The 22,824-nt window shown below is 44.1% G+C and overlaps 2 protein-coding genes across 2 annotated transcripts in view; one reads left to right on the forward strand and one right to left on the reverse strand.

Annotated features, from left to right (window-relative positions):
- Positions 1-22,824, forward strand: part of stag1a (STAG1 cohesin complex component a) — a 73,327-nt gene that overhangs the window by 6,728 nt on the left and 43,775 nt on the right. The gene's annotated exons all lie outside the window — the stretch shown is intronic.
- Positions 11,124-16,783, reverse strand: slc35g2a (solute carrier family 35 member G2a). Its single transcript, XM_070842987.1, has 2 exons — positions 16,746-16,783; positions 11,124-12,590 (listed from the first exon to the last, which is right to left on the reverse strand). The coding sequence occupies exon 2, from the start codon at positions 12,561-12,563 to the stop codon at positions 11,202-11,204; it is 1,362 nt and encodes a 453-aa protein (XP_070699088.1). The 5' UTR covers positions 12,564-12,590; positions 16,746-16,783; the 3' UTR covers positions 11,124-11,201.

Raw genomic sequence — 22,824 nt, forward strand, 5'->3', positions numbered from 1 at the left:
GATTGCTTGGAAAAGTCATAGCAACTCAACCGCCACCGAGCCGCACGTTTTGGTGCGTTTTTTGTGTGTGTGGTGCGAAAGCTCTGGGAGGAGTAGCGAAATGAAATTCTACGGAAGAAGAATAAGTAGTCAAACTAGAGAATGCAATTTCTGAAGAAATTGCGGTGTGAATGCTTTCTGCTGAATGGCTAACGCCACGCTGAAAAGCTTCCTCTTGAATTGAAAAAGCATTGAATACCTGAATTAATGAATAAACTATTAATTGGCTTACGCCACACTGAATAACTGCATGTTGAATTGAAAAATCATTGAATACCTGAATGAATGAAGAAACTACTAATCTGAATAGGTGCAAAGTTGAAAGATGTACAGAATCCATGTAGGAATAGTTTGAGTGGTGAAAAATCAGCTGATTTCCTCTAAAGTGCACTAATGTACCATCTGAGGCATTTTATTTTGAAAATCTGGCTGGCTGTCATTGTGTGTGTGTGTGTGTGTGTGTGTGTGTGTGTGTGTGTGTGTGTCTCTGTGGGTCAAAGGTCACAAATCAGCTGATGTCCTCCAATTGAGCATCTTGCTGTGAGTCAACACGTGTAGTTGTGTGTTTGTCTGTATGCATGTCTCTGTGTGTGACAGTTGACTGATCAGCTGATTTCTGTCTGTGTGTGTGTGTGTGTGTGTGTGTGTGTGTGAGTGACAGTTGACTGATCAGCTGATTTCTGTCTGTGTGTGTGTGTGTGTGTGTGTGTGAGCTGATTTCCTTCAGCTGTCCGGTTGCCGTGATGACGTGCCAGCTGGTCCACACACAGCTGTTTTCATTGAGATTTCAGCTGTGACATGCCTCTGAAAGTGCAGGTTTTGCATGGGCACCGTAAGTGTCAGAGCTTTGGCGTGTGGACCAGTGGACAGAGGAGGGTCTGCTGAACACACACGTGTAGTTTGAGGTCTCTAACTTGTGAGATGAGAGCTCTGGAGCAGGTTACAAAAGTGGTTGCGTCTGCCATCTCCTCAGCTTTGTGCATCAGCTAACATGGCAGTTTTCATCGATGTCTCTGTGGGTCAAAGGTCACAAATCAGCTGATGTCCTCCAATTGAGCATTTTGCTGTGAGTCAACACGTGTAGTTGTGTGTTTGTCTGTATGCATGTCTCTGTGTGTGAGTGAGTGACAGTTGACTGATCAGCTGATTTCTGTCTGTGTGTGTGTGTGTGTGTGTGTGTGTGTGTGTGTGTGTGTGAGTGTGTGTGAGTGAGTGACAGTTCACACTGATCAGCTGATTTTCCCCAAACTGCACCAATTTGCCATCTGAGGCATTTCACTTTGAAAATCTGTGTCTCTCTTTGGGTCAAAGGTCACAAAACAGCTGATTTCCTCCAGCTGTCCGGTTGCCGTGGTGACGGACCAACTGCCTCCCTCCTCAGCTTTGTGCATCAGTTAACATGGCAGTTTTTGCGGCAGTTGGTCTCACTTCCCATCGCTTGGAGGCTCGTAGCGCGGGTTGCGTGCGTTTCTGTGTGCCCGAAGTCACATCGTTGCAACCGGGCCGAGCAGGCCTACGTTTTGATGTATGAATCGTGAGTCTGAGTGACACCCTGTGGGCGTGAGAGCGAGCTAAACACGATGTTTTCAGACGATTTTTCTGCTCCTCTCCACTCTAGCTATGCTGGCCCCCACTCTAGGCCTGAACATTCCACCACACACACACTAATGTTAAATCTGAAAAAGGGGTGGAAAACTTTTTTTTTTTGAAAGGTGAATGTGGTGAAAGGGTGAATGGGATGAAGTGGGTTGAATGATGTGCTGAATGAGGAGAAGATGTTGAATTTTTTGAAGTTTGAATGGAGTTTGTGGCTGAATGTATGAGGAAGCTGTGAAGGCTTGAAGTTGGTTGAAGTTGGTTGAAGAAATGGGAATTTTTGAAATTTTTCCCATTCATTCCTATGGGGAAATTTCCGGGGAAAACGTTGAATATTTCGGAAGTTTTGAATGTCATGGACGTGAAAAGTCATAGCCCTCGATTCCCGAATAGGTTGAATGTTTTGAAGTTTGAATGGTTTTGAAATTTTGAATGCTGTGGAAGAAGAAGCGCGGCGAAAAACGCGGCGGAAGAATAAGAATAACTAGAAACTGCAATTTCTGGAGAAATTGCGGTGTGTATGCTGTCTGTTGCCCTGCTCACGCCAAGCTGCCCTGCTGTCCTGCACCGCTGCCCTGCTCACGCCAAGCTGCCCTGCTGTCCTGCACCGCTGCCCTGCTCACGCCAAACTGCCCTGCTGTCCTGCCCTGCTGCCATGCTCACGCCAAACTGCCCTGCTGTCCTGCCCCGCTGCCCTGCTCACGCCAAACTGCCCTGCTGTCCTGCCCCGCTCACGCCAAACTGCCCTGCTGTCCTGCCCCGCTCACGCCAAACTGCCCTGCTGTCCTACCCCGCTGCCCTGCTCACGCCAAACTGCCCTGCTGTCCTGCCCCGCTGCCCTGCTCACGCCAAACTGCCCTGCTGTCCTGCCCCGCTGCCCTTCTCACGCCAAACTGCCCTGCTGTCCTGCCCCGCTGCCCTGCATGTTCATGTTTACACCACCTCATTAGTTTGCAGCACTCCCTGTGTTCTTACCTCATTTCATGGTGCGTTCAAGTCAACTAGGAAATGTCACCACTCAAAGTCTGGACCTTTTAAACCAACTTACTTATCAATATTAAATTCAAATTCTCATCATTATGAGTGTGAGTGTGAGTGTGTGTGTGTGTGTGTGTGTGTGTGTGTGTGTGTGTGTCTGTCTGTCTGTCTGTGTCTTCAACATCAATTTGTGCTGGTCTTCGACCAGCACAAATTGAAGTTGAAGGATGTGCGAGTGAGTGAGTGAGTGAGTGAGTGAGTGAGTGAGTGAGTGAGTGAGTGCGTGCGTGCGTGTGTGTGTGTGAGTGAGAGAGTGAGTGTGAGTGAGTGAGTGACAGTTCACCAAGCAGGTGATATCCTCCAGACTGCACCAATTTACCATCTGTGGCATTTTATTTTGAAATTCGGTGTCTCTGTGGGTCAAAGGTCACAAATCAGCTGATATCCTCCAGCGGTCCGGTTACCATGGTGACTAGCCAGCTGGTCCACACACACAGCTGTTTTCATGGAGATTTCAGCTGTGACAGGCCTCTAAAAGGCCTCCGAAAATGCAGCTTTTACATGGGCACCGTAAGTGTCAGAGCTTTGGCGTGTGGACCAGTGGACAGAGGAGGGTCTCCTGAACACGTACGTGTAATTTGAGGTCTCTAACTTGTGAGATGAGAGCTCTGACGCAGGTTAGAAAAGTGGTTGCGTCTGCCTCCCTCCTCAGCTTTGTGCAGCCATTTAACATGGCACTTGATGCGGCAGTTGGTCTCACTCCCCGTCGCTTGGAGGCTCGTAGCGGGAGCTGCGTGCGTTTCTGTGGGTCCAAAGTCACACCATCGCGACCGGGCCGAGCAGGCCTACGTTTTGATGTATAAATCATGAGTCTGAGTGACACGCTGTGGGCGTGGGAGCAAGTTGTTCCCGAAATTTTCAGACGATTTTTCTCTCCCTCTCCACTCTAGCGATGACATCACCCACTCTAGCCCCGAACATTCCACCACACACACACTAATGTTAAATCTGAAAACGGAGCGAAAAACTTTTTTTTTTTGAACGGCGACCGTGGTGAAACGGTGAATGCCACCACCGGGGTTGAATGGTGTACTGACAGAGGTCGAGATGATGAACGTTTTACAGGTTGAATGGAGTTTCTGGCTGAACGTATGAGGGAGCTGTGAGGGCTTGAAGTTTGATGACGAAATGTGACTTTTGAACATTTTTCCCATTCATTTTCTATGGGAGGTTTGGCGCACGTTTTGGCGTGCTGCGCCAAAACGTGCTTTCCGATTACTTGGAAAAGTCATTCCGAACCATTCCCGATTGAGGCGCACGTTTTCCTGTTTGAACGGTTGCCCTATCTTGAATGGCGTGGGGCTAGTAACGCGCCGAAAAACATGGGCTGAAGAATAATAATAATAATAATAATAATAAAGTACAACAACATATGTTGTGTATGCTTTCAGCATACACACCAATAAAGTCGAAGAACATATGTTGTGAATGCTTTCAGCATTCACACCAATAAGTATGGAGAATAATAATAGTGGGCCTTGCTTCGCAAGGCCCACTATTGTGCCCTATGCTTTGCATAGCTGGCACAATAGTGGGCCTTGCTTGCAAGCGGCCCCCTAATAAGTATGGAGAATAATAATAGTGGGCCTTGCTTCGCAAGGCCCACTATTGTGCCCTATGCTTTGCATAGCTGGCACAATAGTGGGCCTTGCTTGCAAGCGGCCCCCTAATAAGTATGGAGAATAATAATAGTGGGCCTTGCTTGCAAGCGGCCCCCTAACTAGTAAAAAGTTCTCCTATAGCTTCAAAAGAGAAACACGATTTGTGTCAACAAATACAATACATTCATCAAGCCAAATGCCTTGATATTTATAACAGTGGCGTTCTATTGTCTTTCTATGAGTTGCAACAATTTCCAGTGTCTAAAGGCTTCCTTTTAGTATTAGAAACCAACATCAACTTAGATGTATCACCATTTAGCACAGATTTTAGTCAAGTGAGCTGAGAATGGCAGACTGCAATTTATGAAGTTCATTTAGGTGGTGAAAATCCACAGATATACAAAACCGTATCATCTGCATACCAATGAGTTTAAATTCAATGTGCATCAATACAGCAGTTATTTGTATAAAGAGAAAATAAACCAGAGCCAAGCACGGTGTCTTGAGGTACACTGTTTACTACAGCTGGCCAGTTTGAACTGTGCCCACTGACTTTGACACACTGAGTCCTACTAGAGAGATAATTAGTAAACCAGCTTGATGCCAGATCACATAACCCTATATTAAGCAACCTCTGCTTCCATATTTTAATCCCAACTGTGTCTCTGACTGCACTGTTTTTGGCAGGAAAGCATTAAGCTATAACATAATCATCAACTAACACTCCTATTAACATCATTAGACATTATTATAAATCAACTATGTTCTTACAATGGCTCTATTGTTTTACAGTACACTGTATTTCAATTACATCTCCATGGTTTTCTTCCCTCCCCTTCCCACATATTGGGGATAAAACGGGACACACCCAGTTCTCATAAAACTGGCCTGTGTTAACCCATTTTGCTGTGTTAGTGTTATTGTGCGGTTTCTTCATCAGTTAAGTCCTGTTGCTGTTTTAAACCGCCTGTTTTTAGCCAATGGAAGCTCTGCTGACAACACCCATTGTCCCATTTTCCCTTGCCTCTCTGGTTCCATCAGGAAAGGCCAGATGACAGGATCTGTTCTCCTCTAATTCTCTCTGGTCTGAATGAAATTAGTTCTAATATGAGGAACACACTCCTGTATTCCAACGTTCATCATCAAATCCGTTCTCTTTTCCCCCCCTTCTATCATCCTCTTCCCTTCCTTTCCTTTTTTTCAGTCATTTCATTTCTCATCACTCCTCCCCCTCACTGCCAGCTGGGAGTTTTTTGTGTGACAGCTAAAATGTAGGTGTGGTGTGCAGGTGGGGGTGGTAAACAGCGTCTGGTGCCTGCTGATAAATGGAGCTCCTCTCATATGATGACCTAAATAGAAAGATGACCTATAGAGAGAAAGGGGAGGTGGAAATGCCTTTGATGGTCATCAAGGAGGGCGAGAGGAGAACACCAACTGTGTCTGACACACATATACGCTGAATTTTACATCTCACCTGCAAGTTCTGATATATTAGTTTATTGCTTTCCTGAAGAGATCCTAATTACTTGCATTCCCATGGCACTCCCATGCCTAAAGTGAGGTATTTTTACATATTTCCTCTGTACCCTTCCTCACCAACTATCTACCTCAGTCTCCACCTCTCCACTTTCTCCGCCTCTCTTCCTCTGCAGGCTCCCTCTTTTCCTGATAAACCTGCCAGCTCCCAACTCAGTGAGTCCCTCTGCTACAATTACAGCCTGCCAGACAGAGAAAATCACACATAGCAACTGGCAGACATGCTGACATCTGCCAGGGGGAGCTCAGTCTGGAGGTCTGCAGAGAGTAGAAAGGTCCGAGCTTTTCCGCTGACCTTGACATGTCCTACTTCTGCTGCTTAACCTCAACACCTGTTGACCAGAGCCCCCTGTCTATAAGCATAAGGTCTCTGGGCCTCACTAAATTCTAATTCTTCCTCGTGGAATTTTTTTAATCTGCAAAAACTACAATTTTGTAGTGCTGCTTAGCAATGACTTTTAATTTCAAGTGGGAAAAGCAAACTTATAGTGCGCGCTTAAATTATAACCCAGACTCTGCGATGTTGCAACTTTGTTAGGTTACAGGATCTGATGTTGATGCACAGAGCAGGGAGTGACTCTGACTCTTTTTTGCCCTATTTATACAGTTTCTGTTTGTGTCGCATGGAGAATGCTACAGCTGCATTTCATTGTGCAATCCTCTGGTGTACAACAACAATAAAGCTGAACCTTGACTGATTTTGAAGCTGTAATATTCAGTGATATAGAGACAAAAACATTGAACATGGAAGTCAAAGGTGAAATGTGCTTTTTATTTGTCTGGTAGAGATTTTATGAAGTGTAATTTAGACTTCACACTGACTTCTTGGCCATCTTAAAAGTAGAGGCAACGTCTACAGCAAGAATTTTCTGTGTGCAAATACAATGTGCGAGAAAGGGATGTTTTGGCATATGAATATGTATCTCTCTCTCTTATACAGTATGGTCTTGCTTATTTTATGCAACTGAAACATGCACACGTTTCAACAGTTTTTTGCTCTGCCGTTCTCTGTTTCTCTCCTTTCTCTTTTCTTTTCACCTCAGGTTTCCCTATAGCTCTCTTTCCCCATAATGCCCTTATTTCCTACTCAGTTTGACTTTTGACATATTACCTCCACTGAAGCATTACTCACCCAGCCTCCCCAGCACCACCACCTCTGTCCCACCCTCCTTAACTTCCCTCCTTCTTCCCTCATTATAAACTGAGCACCCACAACAGTTGGCTCAGTTTGAGGAGTTTCACAAATAGCGAAGGGGGTGAAGAAAAGAAGAAAGAGCAGCTGGAAAACTGGGTGGCAAACACATCTGATATTACCAGATACCTTCCTGATAGTTTTAAAAGCAGCGCATACAGAGCTTCATCGTCATGCATGTGCTCAGGATCTGGCGTGTGCTGTGTGTGCTTGGCTTCATCGGTGCATCCTTGTGCGTGAATGATTTTGAATATGAAGGGAACTCCGAAGAAAACTATGACAACGAGATCTCTCAGGACCAGCAGGAGGGTGAGTTTTGTTTATTTGTTCTGTTGTCTCTTTTGTTCCCTGCTTGTTTGAACAGATGGCTCATTGTGAACATTTTTTGCTCAGCTGCCATGCAAAATTTCATTCAGCTGCCCACAAAAAAATTGTATTGTGTTTGGATTAAAAATTCATCAACACACATGGATGTATTTGTTTTGGAAGGTAAGTAAATGTGTCCCAGAAGCATCTATTGCTGGTCCACATATATACAGCACATAAAATATGAGATACATGAAAAATAACATCTCTGTTCATCCACATTGCAGTGCAGTTTATGCAGATGATACCATTTTTTGCTGTTTGAATATTTCAAAATAGAGTCACAGGTCATGTTATCTTAGGCTGTAATGTGTGTTCAAACGGACCTCAGGTACACTGATTCAAGTGTATCGAATGCTACACTGTATTTTGTATGTAAATTGTAGGTTGTGAATTTTTGTGAGTTTTTTGTACGTGTATACTCTAATTTTAGTCATTAACACTAATAATACAGCCTCAGATTTACATTCTATCTTTTTAATATGAGCAATTGCAATTGGAACTAAAATACTCATTGGCTCCTACTGGTACTTACTTGTGGGTGAATTAATAACTATGGGGAACAAGGGAGCAGCAGTTTGGCATTTAAGTCCATGTAATAACTGGTAAGTATTTTATTAGTATCATATAAGTCATACAGTGACATCACACTGTATTATAACATGTTCCCAAATGAAATAAAGGTTAATGTTTTGATTATGTTTAGTTTATGTTAATGTTAATTACTTTTTAACTGTCCATTGGACTGTATAATTGATGAGTCCCCATGGTTGTTGTCTACAGGGGAAACTCCAGCCACACCATGCCGCACTGCAGATTTCTCCCGCTGGGATAAACTTTTCATCGCTCTGGAGGACTCCCACATGAGGCAGAACATGTTGCTGGAGTCTTTGGAGCAATGCTGTGGAGGAATGTTCTCTATCAGGACCCAGGTGGATAAGCTGACTAAGGGGACGTGTCAGCAGTGTCTACCCAGCCTGGAGTCAGCATGCAGGGCGCAAGCGGAGCAGGCGAGTGTCAGGCTGAAGCAAGGCTTGATTGAGCTCTGGGAGGAGGAAGCAGAAAGGGAGAGGAGGTTAAACGTTACCTTGCAGCATCTCCTACACAGTAGCCATGAGGGGAATACCCGGCTGAAGCGGCTGGAGGAAGGCAGAGGTCAGAGAGTGGTGCCATCGGGGTCAACGGGCAGCAGGATGGGACACCAACCAACACAAAGACCTGGAGGTTTAGGAATTAAGCTGTTCCCGTCTATCCTGAAGGAGCAGGAAGTGACTTCCCCGCTGGACATGGCCTCGATGGAAAGGGCCCTGGTTGCCATAGCAACAGAGCTTCAGATGGTTCACCTGCAGCTGAGCAGAGTGATCGAGCAGGCAGGAAAACTGAGCAAAGACAGAGGAGACACATGAATTACCCACAGGGAGAAAAAAATAATAGCTTGACAGGGAACTGATTATGATTTTGCACATGCTATTTTTTGTTGTGTTTTCATTTTTTTTAATTTTGAGCTTGTTTATGTCTCGTGACAATGAGTTTAAATGTACCATAAATGTGGTGGGTTTATTATGATGAATAAAAACTTAATAAACACCATAATCAGCCTCATGGAAAAGGTTTCCTCCCTCCTCCCACACAGTCATCAACTCATTTTCAGAGCTGCATACTTACATGTTAATGCACATGCCTACACTTAAGTTTGAGTCAGTGTGTATGCTCTATCCTTTCCTGCACATGACAGAGTTTACACCGCCTAACCTCAATATTTGGGTAGCTGTGGTGATGTCTGCATATACCGCCAACGGCAAGAAAGTGTGTAAGAGGTTGTGTTTAATTCTGGGCCGGCCTCACCCTCTCATTAGCTGCTTTAAGAGTGTGTATGCTACGAGGCCACGACTTAGGATATTCCAAGTGTTCATGATTTATGAAACCCTGCCAGAGCTATGACGCTGCAGGCCATCCCTCCTGAAACACACACACACACGCATTAATTGTTTTAAACCACACAGTGGCTATGGATTTCACAGTTTCTGTTTTATGGTCTTTGGTCTCAGATCACTTCTTCGTTCATTTTTTATTAGAGCTAAAGAGGAAATTGTGCAAATGAGAAAGCAGGAAGAGGGAAAAACAGAGAAAGAGGAAGACAGAGATAAGTCAGTGATGGAAGAAGTATTCGGATCCTTAATTTAAGTGAAAATAGCAATGCCACACTATAATACATATGATACATTACAACTACTAAAATTTACCTTTGAAGTCAAAAGCAAAAATGTAAGCACCATTTTAATGCAGTAGCTGGTCAAGAAGGAGCTACTTATAATAAAACTGTTATATATTTAGGTAGTTTAATCAATAACAAAATATCATATTTTAGATGCTGGTCATAGGTTTTGTATGTAAAATCTTAGCTTGCAGAGTGACTAGTAACTGTAGCTGTCATATATGTAATAAAGACAGAAGTACAACATTTTCCTATATAGCAGATAGATCCGTAGTTAAACTGCACCACTGGGCAAAACATAGCAATAAAGACCATTTGAACCTTATGTGAGTTTAATTAGGCCAGCCCCACTGACATCATGTAAGTATTTTTACTAATGAAAGGCTTACAAGCGTGGCATGAATGCATACATGGCGTACAACCATGGCAAGAGTGTGAGTGTGTGTGTGTGTGTGTGTGTGTGTGTGTTTGTCTTTCCCTATAAAGAATATGCAGCTGGGGGATGGATTGTAAGCAAGATCAAAAAATTTTTCTGGCCTTTTTCTTAAATTTCCCAAGATGCAGATGAGCGTTGAGATGGAGTAACAAGGATAGTAGCTATATCTCATGTCCAGACTTCCTACTACTCCTGTTTCACCATTGTAGCATGTGTGCATACACATGCACAAATACGCAAAGACACTGACTGGTCTGTTTGATGCAGGGCCACTTGTTTTTATTAAAAGTCTCCATCTGTGCAATGCGTGTGGGGGGATTTTGACGAATGGAAGCTTTGTTGTGTTATCTAATGTTGCCGCTTCATTCATTTTTAACAGAGAAACAGAGACATTGAAGAAAAACAGGAAAGCAGGAGGTTAATGATGAGGAAAACAGAGGAGGGACCCCTGAAGAGAAGAGTGACTGTGCTTAAGCATCTGACAGGTAGCTATTAGACATAATGACAGTTCCTCACACATAGTGTTTTTATCAGCCAGTTGGCCAGACACAGCACAGTACAGCCACCATCACATCACATCCTGTCCTGGCTTCCTTCTCTTTCATCTCTGTTTCGTCATCTGCTATCCCTCCTCTTTCTTTCCTGCTTCTTATCTGTATGCCAATCCCATCATCTTCTCTCTCTCTGCCCCCATTTATCTTCCTCTGATTGTGTGTCCTGCTCCTCTTTTTTGCCTCCCGTCTCTTGTTTTTTCTCTCTCTCGCCAGCAGCCAGCAGTCAAATATATGGCATCAATCCTTGGCCAACCCTTCAGCTGGCTGGTAAAAGTGACTGACATTACATACTGTGAAATGTAGCCAATATAGGCACGCACACACACACACACACACACAAACACACACACACACACACACACACACACACTCGTAAGGAGGCAAGATATTGATTACAAGTTGTTTCAGGAATGTGTTGTGTTCATCAGAGAGATTTTAATGTCACATCACGTAGTCACTATAACAGACAACACAATATTGGCACTTTCCCAAAAGCAAAGAGGACAATACAAAATAGATAAAGCTCCAATAAACATTTAGCAGTCTCTTATGTACACTGGAACCAATCTAACGAAGGACGGAGTGAGAGGAAGAGAGGGAGGAGGTGTGAAAAGGAGAGAAGAGATCTCTATTTGATGGGCGAGTCCAGAATTTCCTCATACTCCTCCCTCTGGCGCCGTCCTCCCCCGCGAGATGGTAGCAGCTTCATCGCCACCAGCCAACCAACACTCAGTATGACCATCACGTTCCCGACGACCTCTGGCGCCGTGGGAGCCATTGGCACCACGGCCAAATACAGCAGCATGGCGACAGGTATCTCCATGCTCTGAGAGGCGGACACCAGAGCTGGGTGGAGTCGGCTGAGGGCGTGTGTCATTCCCAGAAAGGCTGCTACCGAGCAGGCAACGAGGCCCAGGACCAGGCCCCAAGCTGGTGCACTCATAGGCCAGGACCACCCCTCCTGGAGCAGAACCAAGGAGGCCGGGGTGAGCAGGCAGCCAGTCCAGCTTACTGTGAACAAAGCTGTGCCCACTCCCACCCTCTCCTTCAGGGAACGATACCCAACAAGCGCTAGAGCCATCCACAGCCCTGCAAGAGCCGAAAGAGACCAACCGAACGCACCCCTCCAGAACACAACTGGGTCAGTTGGTGAATCTGAATTGCTCTCGTCTGCTGTGGGAAGCAACACGAGCCCCAAACCACACAGCCCTGCAGCTATGGTGATCACATCAGCCAATCCCAGCCTCTCCTCCAGGAGCAAGAAGGCCAGGATTGCCGACAGCGCCGTGGTTGCCAGGCGCCAGGTCGTCGTGCCATTTCCAGGAGAGACAAAGGTTAAGGAGGAGTAGGCGCAGCAGAGGGAGAGAGAGTAGGCGATGCCGTAACAGAGCAGACGTAGACGATAGCCCGCTGGTCCGAAAGGGCTCTCCCCCCTGTGCAGTGGTACAGCCAAAGAGAGGAGCTGGACGATGGACCGAACCAAGAGCAGGAACAGGGGGCCCAGGCTGAAGCGTTCAGAGGCCACGCGGGTCAGAACAATCAAACAGCCATGTGCCAGAGCAGCGCCGAGCAGCCCCACCCAGGTGAGCCGAGATGCAGACACAGACGCCTCCCCAAAACTGGCCAGCTGCTCCCCTACCCCTTTCCCAGACCCCTTTGCTGCTCTGGCTCCCCCCTCGTTCCCATCGCCTGCCGCAGCAGCTTGAGGTTTGTTGGTTGTGTCCTTGTCCCTGTCTTTAGAGCCAAACAGCGTCAGAGGCCACCTCCGGCTCTCGGTCAGCTGTTTCCTGTCTGACGTCTCCTCCAGAAAGGAGCCGAAGTCCTCAAAAGACGGAGCGTCATCATAACCTTCGTCCCCAGGCTGGGGAAAGTGTGTGTGCACTCCAGGTTGAGGGGAGTAGGGGGTGTGTGTGGCATATTTGGCGGTGACGGTGTGAGGGTGGATCTTTACTCTCTTCTTAGAGCTGCTCAGGAGGTGTGTGGACTCCATTTTAAAAACTTCACTGACGACAGACACCTGCGAGGGAGGAGAAAGGACACTTTCAGAGCCACATACAATGTATACTTCCTACGGTGCAAATCCTCTCTCTGCTCTCCCCCTCACGCTGTCTCTCTCAGGGATGCTGCTTGATACCTCATATATCTTTAATATCTCAGATAATAATAGCGGTGACTCACATCTTCCCATATGCCCCATGTGTTTGGTTGGGGATGTACGTAAGCTCTGCCCGCTTTAGCAATCAACACTTCAATTGTTTTTTCTGAGAGATGAGAGATCCTATTAAGTTCATATTAGCAGAATCATACAGAACCATAATGGCAGATTAGCGACACTATCATCGCACCTTTTAGTCTTCTTGGATTACATGACCTTTCAAGGGGAGGTAGAAATTGTTGGCAATGACAGTTACATAAGCATGTGCCTCCTGCCTCATTTGTCTTCTATCTCTCTCTGTCTCTAACAATTCTTTTCTCTCTCTGTCTCTTCCCCTTCCAGACTCTATATATTCGCGCAGGGAATACAATATTAAAATACTGTTCACATCAGTTCAGACATTTTTCTGCCTGTCAAAATATTAGATATGTCTCCGTGACATCCTTCTCAGCCATCTCCCTCCCCTCCTCTTTTCTCTCTCTCTTTCCTCCATCTCTCCAACTCTTGCCTTCAAGGCCCTGCTCCACGGATGACTAACTTATAACTGATAGAGTAATAGCCCTCTGCAGCAGAACAATCTGGTCATGCAGGTGCTATAACGGCACATACCCACTGCTGCATTTCATGTTGTAAAATGCTCAGCAGCCCTCTGGTTTCTCTAGGAATGGGTTAGGGTTAGGGTTGCATGACATAATGTTGACATAATAAAGGTGTATCGAGCATGGCCGTCAGTTATTTCCCTGGAGTTGCAAAGTATTACTCAACAGTAATTTGGCAACCTAACAGTGGATTTTTTTCCTTTTTTGTCTTTATTGTAAACAAAAAAAACACATTGTCATTTATACAGCACCAAATCACAATTTAAGTTGTCTCACGACAGTTAACATATAGAGCAACTCATTCATTAACTCATTCATTTACTGAGAATGAGAAAATTCCTCCATGAACAAGCACTTGGTGACGTCAGCAAGGAAAAAGTCCCCTTTAACAGGAAGAAACCATGAACAGAACCCGGCTCCGGGCGGGTGATCATCTGCCTTAACTGGTTGGTTTGCTATATGTACATAGTGTACATGCATGTCCACTATGTACACAGACAATGCTTGCATTCTGTAGAGCTGATATCAGAAATATTACAACAACAATATCTACAGAGATAAAACAAAGATTCCCTTTTAACTGAAATATTTTTTTCTCACAAATGAAGTATTTGCAAGGTGTTATGCAGAGGTTTACAATGAACTGTTTGTCTTAACACTGAATGTCACACGACCACAGCAAGTGAACGACACCTTCAGTTGACTTATTGATAGAGCTACACGGCATGCTGATACACTCTTGGTTCAACATGTTAGTATGTTAATATTAGCTAGTTAGTTCTAACCACAAAGCAAAGTTGAGGCTGATGGGAATGTCATTAGTTTTGCCAAGTTTTTGGTTTCAGGTTAAAGTAAAGTAATTAGAACTGATAATGGTGCGAGATGAGATGAAATGAAATTTTCCTGAGGGGGGCATAAAGTTGAAGTTGAGACATTTTGCTCAAAACCACACACGTCAGCCTTTTGGTGTTGCTAGAGGAAGAGTCAGGGTATCATCAAAGTCATTAGGATGCATCGTTAGACAGCCATGAAGGTCTGTACCAGATTTAGTGCCAATCCATCTGATAGAGTGATAGTACACTGGACCACACTGACATAGTCTGTTCTACAGAGCCAAACTGCTAGTGTGGCTATAAATCACAGGACAAAATACTTTAAAGACAAATTACATGACCAATAATAGTAGTGATCAATTTGGATGACATATTTGATCATGGTATAAAATGTTATTGATATGCAATATCAATAAATGTCATGATAGAGTACGTTTTCTTTCAAATCTACCTTGAAACAGGACAGCATGGTCTGTTTGTGGCTAATCTAGCAAATGAAATGCCTAAAAAAACTAAGGTACTCCAACACATTGTTTCAAAAATCCTATTAAAAAAACAAGGTTGCCATAAAGCAGTCCTACACTTTGATTGCCCGCAATTGTCTAATACACACAGAGATATGAAGTGATACTGCCATGTTACATGATCTCTTCTTATCACCCAGTCTGAACAATTACCACCCGTGAATGATAAAGGTGCATTTTTTCAGATTATATATTCTTTTAAAAACAACGTATAAGTTTCATTCTATTTTCCTGATCACTTTAAAGGTCTGGATGAATGATCTGACTGCAGCAGGCAGAGAAAAAGCGAATTCTCTTGATCTAGTCGGAGCGGGAGGAGGCTGTGAATTTGTGGCTGTCTACGTGGCCTTTACTCTCCCAGGAGGTGTAGACTATTCCCACAGATCAGCCTGAATTGCCTTGTTACAGATTACAATAGCTCGGAGGGTTATAGTGTGAGCCATTTTCAGCTGTGTGCTTCTCTCTGGTTGATGGCAAAGCGCTCATAAATGATTTAACCTAACATGGTTTATAAATAGCTTTCTTTGAAAATATGGGTTTTGAAGAAATGATTCTGCCTAAATGACTTGAAAGTGAATTATTCCTACAACGGCTCAGTCTCTATTAATCACTTCTTAAATCACCCCAACTTGAAAATAATTTCTGCGCTAAAATGTTGAGGCATGAATGTGGATTGAATGAAACAGTGGCTCGATCACACAACTTCACGCCTCTCTAAATGGAGTAAAACATAACCGCAGGCACGAGTTTGCATATGATGACATTTGAGAAGATCTAATCATTTACGCTCACCAATGAAACCTGATCTGCTGCTCTGTGAAAACCACAAAGAGCAAAAAGGGATCAGGACGTTCCCGTCTGACTTCTCAGTCAGTAATATTTACTGTTCTGGATGATGCAGCCTACCTCTGCAATGCTGCTGCTGCCACTGCTGCTGCGCTCAAAAGCTTGTTTCACACCTTACACAACCCTAAATGAGCCGCTTTGAGCAAACGGCAAACCTGCACAAAGTAAGAAACAGCAGCAGACAAAGCTCAGATTTCCAGTGAATGCTCTTCTGCTGAAATGTGGCAGAACGAACTGATACTGCATGCTGTCCTCACAGGGGATTTACCTGTATCTTCTACTACCTTTGATCTGATAAAGGTTAACATGCTTTAAATAGCAATAACATCTTTGATATGGACTATTAATAGGCCAGTCACTGTGTGAATGGCACTCCTACTCTGTTAATAATTGATTGGTCTGAAAGCCTCATAGAGCCGTCATAGCTTATTTATATTTATTAGAAGTGAGACTGATGAGAGTTAATATTACTTTAGATGAATACATAGTATCTTTGGAGTGTGTGTGTGTGTGTGTGTGTGTGTGTGTGTGTGTTCTTTGCTCAAGGGTTACTACATGTTATTATGTAAATCCATGAGTATGTGTGTTTAGGTGAGTGGGTGCGTGTGTCTATGTGAAGGGGGATGTTATTCTCAAGGTTATCTCGGTTCCTCGGTGATGCACCCCTGTGACGCCACACTCGCACACACACACACACACACACACACACACACACACACACACACGCGAAAGCACACAAGGAGTTACAGCTCGTGCTGCATGTTTTGTCGCATTTAAATTCAATTAAATGTTAGTTTTGCATCCATGCAGCTCTGACACTGTGCGCCGCCTGCGCCCACAAGGCTGGAGGTTCGATCCCCGCCCTTGACATCCTGTTATATATATATATATATTTTTCAGCATTCACTGAAAACCGCACATACTGTATGAACGTGTGTATTATGCTGTAGCCCACAGTGACAGTGCGACCCGTGACCCATGACGAATTCTTGAATGGAGAGAAGCGCGCGCTCGTTCACACACACTGCATGCGCCCGCAGATTTGGCACGCGGCAGCTCAATCAATAAACCCCGACTGAGCCTCTCAGACGGTTTCCTAATTAGTGACCTGCTTTAATTTTGTGTTGTTGCATAGTGTGGTCCGATCAATAAACATCCAGGTGGGCTATTTATAGACTGCAGACTTTAAAAATGCCCCCCTCCGCCTCGGCTCACCTGCTTTCCCGCAAACCAGCAGATCCCTCCGGTTTGAACTTCACTCACGGTCAGCCTCAGTCATTTACAGAGCATCCCCGACGCTCCATCACCTCTTCTCGTCCATCTGTTCCTCTCCTTCTTCTTCTTTTGCTACCACCCCGTCCTCCTCTTCCTCCTGCGGCACTTGGAAGTCTCCTCAAGGGCACCGCGACGCACCTCGGCCCGGTCAGACCAGACACCTGCGGTCAACTCACTGCGCTCCGCAGGAGGATAATGTGTGTTTTATAGCGACCTGCTGCTCGTCCATCTCTCTGAGCACTGATACAGATGCACCTCCACAGCCTGGCCACAGACCGAGGGAGAGAGAGAGAGAGAGAGAAAGGGAGGGAGAGAGGGGTGTTATAACGTTTGAGCATGCGTGACATCCACTGAACACCACTATGTCCCCCTGATGAATGTGGTCCAACCAAGAGGGCTCATAGACTGTGGTGGCCTGACAAATACACAACACTACCTCATGAACGTCCCATAGTTGCACCTTGTGTGTTTGTGTGTGTATGTGTGTGTTATGAGGACAGATTTTGGACTTACACCATGTTTGTGAGGACATTTTGGCTGGTCCTCACAATTTGGAATTGGCCATTTGAGGATTCAGACTTGGTTTCAAGGTTAAGGTCAGAATTAGATTAGGGTAAGGGTTGTGGTTAGGGAATTAGTTGTGATGGTGTAAGGGGCGAGGGAATGCATTCATGAAGTGTCCTCACAAAGAGAGAAAGAAAAGAAATTGTGTGTGTGTGTGTGTGTGTGTGTGTGTGTGTGTGTGTTTGTGAGAGAGAGGAGGGGAGAAAGAGAGCTCATTAATTGTAAAAAAAAAATAAAATGTGGGATCACTTGGGGGGTGGTAGTGGTTTTATTCTGTGGCAGTTATGAAGCATTTTTACTAGATGCTAGCTAGTTTACACATTAAAGATGCAGATGTTGCGTGTTTAGCAACTAATGTTCCAGCAGTTGCTAAAGATGCAACATCTGCATCTTTAATGTGTGTCGGTTTCCTAGTGTTATTGTCCCACTTCACATTTTTATCTTAACAATTATTAACTAATTTTACATATGCAGGAATCTCTGCTGGTGTCGTTTAAGAAGGCATGGCTTATGTTAACACCTAACTTTACCCATTATTGTTTTAGCTGTGTGGGTTTGTGTGTTTTATTATTAACGACAATATCAACATTATCATCAGTAATATCAACCATAATAATAGTATTAGTCCAAACTAAACAACTTTTACATTTAATTAAGAAAGACTACGTTCAAAAGCAAATTTAATTTGTTCGCCTTCTTTATATTTGTATTTTGTCATATTTTCCAGTGTTTATGGTTGCAATAAATGATTTTTGGTAATCCTTCATTTTTTGCATTTTCATACAGAATTAGTGCCATAACATAAAAGTCAGTTATATTGCAACACTAAGTGACTGGTGTGTAGTTAACAGGTGGGCAACATCAATGGTTGAGTATTTACAAAATGCAGACACTAGTGCCTCCCAACCATAAGCATGCGGTTTCATATTGATGGACATGAGTAGACATTACTTTGTGATAAAATATAGCAACTAAAGTAAAACAAGTAATTGAAAAAAAACATAGAAAGCATATAATTGGATCAGCATCAGGCCCTTTAGCTCCCATCAGGGGAAATGTTAATGCTACACCATACAGTGATGTTTTAGACGATAGTCTGCTTCCACCAAGCAAAGTTCTTTGGGTGTAAAATAATTTGACTTGGCCTGCACAGAGCTTGACCTCCACCCCATGTAATTCCTTCGGGATGAACTGGGAGAAAGTTCCCGCTGCCAGGTTCTGATAAAGCAGCATATCAGTGTGTTTTGGAATAATATACCAAAAATTAATGTTTGCTTCACCATCCACATATCTTTGTACCTTTACAGTGCAGAAGCAGGTTTTCAAGGTGCTCTGTGCAGTTTTCTGTCCTCACAAACACTGCACAATCTCACATACTTTAATCTTTCTGCAGCCTGACAGTAATTGCTTTGACATTTTGCTACCATGCGCTGTGCTCCATTTTGGGCTGTATTAACCTTTGCCAAATGCAGCTGGGTTCACTGTTGTTAGGTTGGACCATCATGCTGTTTAATAAGAACCCTCCGGATGCTGCTACGCTGTTCGCACTGGAGCCTGACTGCTCCACCGGGACAAAACTGGGGCATCAATAACAAGATCAAATACAGTATGTATCCATGAGCATATGATGAGAGGCAAAAGACGTCTCTCCTTGTTCACTTATTGCCCCAGATATTTGGATTATGGAAATAATATAGCTAATAAACATCAGCAATACTTAATGGAACAAAGGTAACTAGTCTCTGTTCTACATGTTTTGCTTTTTCTGTATCTGTCATGTCCAAATGAGTCCCACAGAGAGTGGACAGGCTTCCATGCCAACTAATTACTGCTGATTTCACTAATTAGCTCGTTACTCTGTCATGAGGGTACGCTAATGTGCATCACTTTGATACTTGCAAACAATTAATGAATAATCTGTGCTGTGTAGATTACTGACCATTGCTGTGATTAAGCAACGGTAACAGTAAGCAAACAGTTGTTTAATTGCACATTAAGAAGACACACAGCAATATTAGCAGTCATTTGGAGTCATGTCTAAGTCCAGTATTAATGTCCCTTTAAACTCTGGCCTACTCTTTCTTAATCCCTCAGGGGGAATTTCTGCCTCCTTATCTGCTAAATGCACCACTTTGTTCGCCATCTACTCACACACTTTGTCTGTCTGTCATTTGATGCTGAGCCGGTAGTGCATAGTGGGTTTTTCTCTAAAAACAGCAGCTGACAACAAGATTGACAAGAGTGGTGAGACTGAACCAAAATACTAAAGTTGCAGGCCATAAAACCAAAACAATAAGCTGATGTTAAAAATGCTCCATAGAGTTGAGGAGAACTGCAGAGTCGGGTGATAATTCTCTGTATGTTTGTCTTCGCAATCAACTCCTTCCACATTACACATGATCATTTGGGCCATCATTGATATAAAACTAGTGAGAGGTGCAGCTTAAAGTTGTTAAATAACTTGAGGCTGTCTTTTTAGAAATAAAAGATAATGAATAAAAACAAATAAAAATGAGAAATAAAACTCTTGTTGCTCTGCAAGCATCAAAACCTTTTCCTCAAAGGATGAGGCTTAATACAGCTCTATGAAAACTCATTTTTAATGCTGATTTGCTTAACTGATTGAATTTAGGGAGCAATGTTTTTGCCATGCGACAGCACTTTTACAATCTGGTGTCTAGTTGGAACATGCTGCAGTATGACAGAGATTATGGAGGTTGTTCATTCTTGCATATTTTTTAAGATACAGCTCAAAACCACCCTGCTTCATCTCATTCAGAATATTTTCTCCAAGGCGCCCTGTTCTATGTAAATCAGGGGCGTCAGACGCTAAATTTGTACTGTTTGTTTATTTAACAACAACTTGGGTGATATTTTCACTCAGTTGCCCTGGAGATGCCGGCCAATTTGTCTGTTAAAAATTAGTTCAATATGGACAAAAGGAGCACTGGTAGAAACGGGTCATTTCCTAGTGTACTGTCCCTGGGGCTATTTTTGTAGTGGCCTCAGTCCTCAGAGAGATGCATGATGCTCCACACTTTCTTTCTTTCTTTCTTTCTATTCTCATCCATGCATTTGCTTTTGGCTATTTCTCTGAGGATGAGGAGGAATATCCAGTGTTTCCATGGTTACGGTGAATAGGAGTGCATCGGACCCAGCTATTTAGGGCGCTGTTTAAATCCCATCGACTACAGGGTTTGAGAATAGGTACACCACATCGAGACTCAGAGGTGCAGTCCCCGGGGAGGAGTTGGTGACTCGCGGTGATAAGAATGTGCAAGAGGAAGAAGAGATTAGCTGACAGCAGGGAGGATGTGGGGGAGGGGAGGGGAGGGGAGGGGAGGGGAGGGGTGTGTGTGCGTGCAGCATAGTGGAGACAAGGAAGAGATGATGGGAGAGGATGCAGAGATGCAGAGAGCTTTTTGATGAATTCAGAGGAGCCAGAATCAAGAGAGAATCTGCCTCTCCATGTCTGGTCCGGATGAAATGAATTATAGAGTACGGTGAAGGACAGAGCGGCAGCTGAAAAGTCCACTTTCAGCGTGTTAAACTTTGGATTTTCATTTCATCTTCCACTATCGGCTGCAATCCAATCTGTGTTTTCCTGTGTGAATCTTTCTTCTCAAACACATCTATTCCTGTGCTCACACACGTGCACGCAGACACACGTTAGCACATGTAGGCTGGGATGTTTATCTGCCAATTTCACACTTGTGTGACGCGGGAGGCATCATATTTCTCAGTCTGTGAGTCAGATATTAACATTAACGTAAAAATTTAATTAACATTTTAACAGCTCGATCAAGAGTTTGGTGATTTGCATAATAAATAAAAAGGCGGTTCACAGAAATAAATTTGGATTCAGCCTCACATCAATAATCCTACACTATACTACCCCTTGCTCTGTCTCAGGAGATTAAATGAGCCTGTTTGGGGCGTTCTGTGTTGATAACTATAAACAGAATGCCATTATTCAAAGCTTGGGTCCTTGGATGTCTGAGCACTTGTTCTCATTACAACAGGAGCTGATGAGAGCAGAAATAAGTGAACCACAGCTGCAGACAGGACACATTCATCACCAGGCCTCCGCGGTGGAGGGGAGGAACACGGGAGGGGGGGGAAAGGAAAGTGGACGAAAACATCCCTGCTGAGATTAAGATGGAGATAAGAAGAAGCTCTTTTTCCAGAAATAAGGAGTCTGGGCTGGTGGTGGATGACACACACACTGCAGCAAAAAAAAACCTTGGCTGTGTCCACTACCATCTGTGTGTGTGTTCCAGTGAGGGAGGTGGATGTGACTGCCTGGTTCACAAGTGAGGTTGTGATAGACTGTAATGGTTTTTCTCGGCTAATATAGCACTCTACCTCTCATACATCTTGCATTACCACAGTGGTTTGAATGGAGAGAGAGTGGAGTGGGCTGGGAAGGATCAGAGAGAGACAGGGGAGGCGTAAGAGACACGCAGAGAGAGTAAAAAAAAGGGGTAAGGGAGGAAAAAAAAAGGGGGAGAGACAGCGGACAGAATCATGAAAAAGCCTTAAGGGTGAAAACGCTTCGAGCAAGGTCAGAGGAAATTAAAAATAGAACAGGCGTACAGGCGTAGAACAGCCACATAAGCCCTCTCTGTTAGTCAACAGCTCCAGAGATGAGACAGAGCAAAGAATAAAACAAGCCTTCATTGCATAACTCTCAATACGTCAAATGTTTCAGCATACTCTGAGAGCGATGGTTTGAAATGAGCCCATGCCGTCATCAAAGCACACCCGGGCCTGTGTTTTCCCACAGACTGAGATGTTTGTCAGTGCTCTTGAGTGTTGGATTGATAACCTCTGATTACCTTGACAGTCTAAAAGGGTTCGCTCTGCCGATGCCGCACCAGACGGCTTCTGTTGCCATGGTTACAGCCCCAGGATAAGTTTTTAGATTATGGTGATTATGCTGTCTGTGTGTGCGTCTAAGTGTGGCCATGTTTGTTTGTTTGTTTGTTTGTGTGTGTGTGTGTGTGTGTGTGTGTGTTTTTCTCGAAAGTCTGCATCCAAACTCAAAATTGGGTCAATGGAAACACCAGCATGGATCCAGACGTTTTGATGCAGACACTGTGGAAGTCTACCGGTTATGTAACGCAACACTGCACCATGCATACCTAAAAAGTAAGGTGGAGTCTGAATGAAACGCCTTTGTGGTAGATTCACGACAGATTAATCTGGACAAATGTCTGCAGAGTGAGTTTAAGAAGGTGAGACTTTTTCTGGTGACGATTTTGGCTCAAGTGAATGATGAAAAGCTTGAATAACCGAGCGAAACACTGCAATATACTGCAACACCCTGCATAGACGGCCCCCGTTTGTCTGAGTTTGTCTGGTTGAAAAAAAAATTTACAAGACAAAAGGATGATCAGCCAGACAGTATCTCATGAATTGCAGAAAGGAGCACTGTAGGAAGATGAATATGCAA

Source organism: Pempheris klunzingeri, chromosome 13, assembly GCF_042242105.1.
Source record: "Pempheris klunzingeri isolate RE-2024b chromosome 13, fPemKlu1.hap1, whole genome shotgun sequence".
In the NCBI taxonomy this organism is placed as follows: domain Eukaryota; kingdom Metazoa; phylum Chordata; class Actinopteri; order Acropomatiformes; family Pempheridae; genus Pempheris; species Pempheris klunzingeri.

Bases quoted from the DNA above. Each gene is read 5' to 3' on its own strand.
- slc35g2a (XM_070842987.1), bottom strand. From the start codon at position 12,563: ATGGAGTCCACACACCTCCTGAGCAGCTCTAAGAAGAGAGTAAAGATC.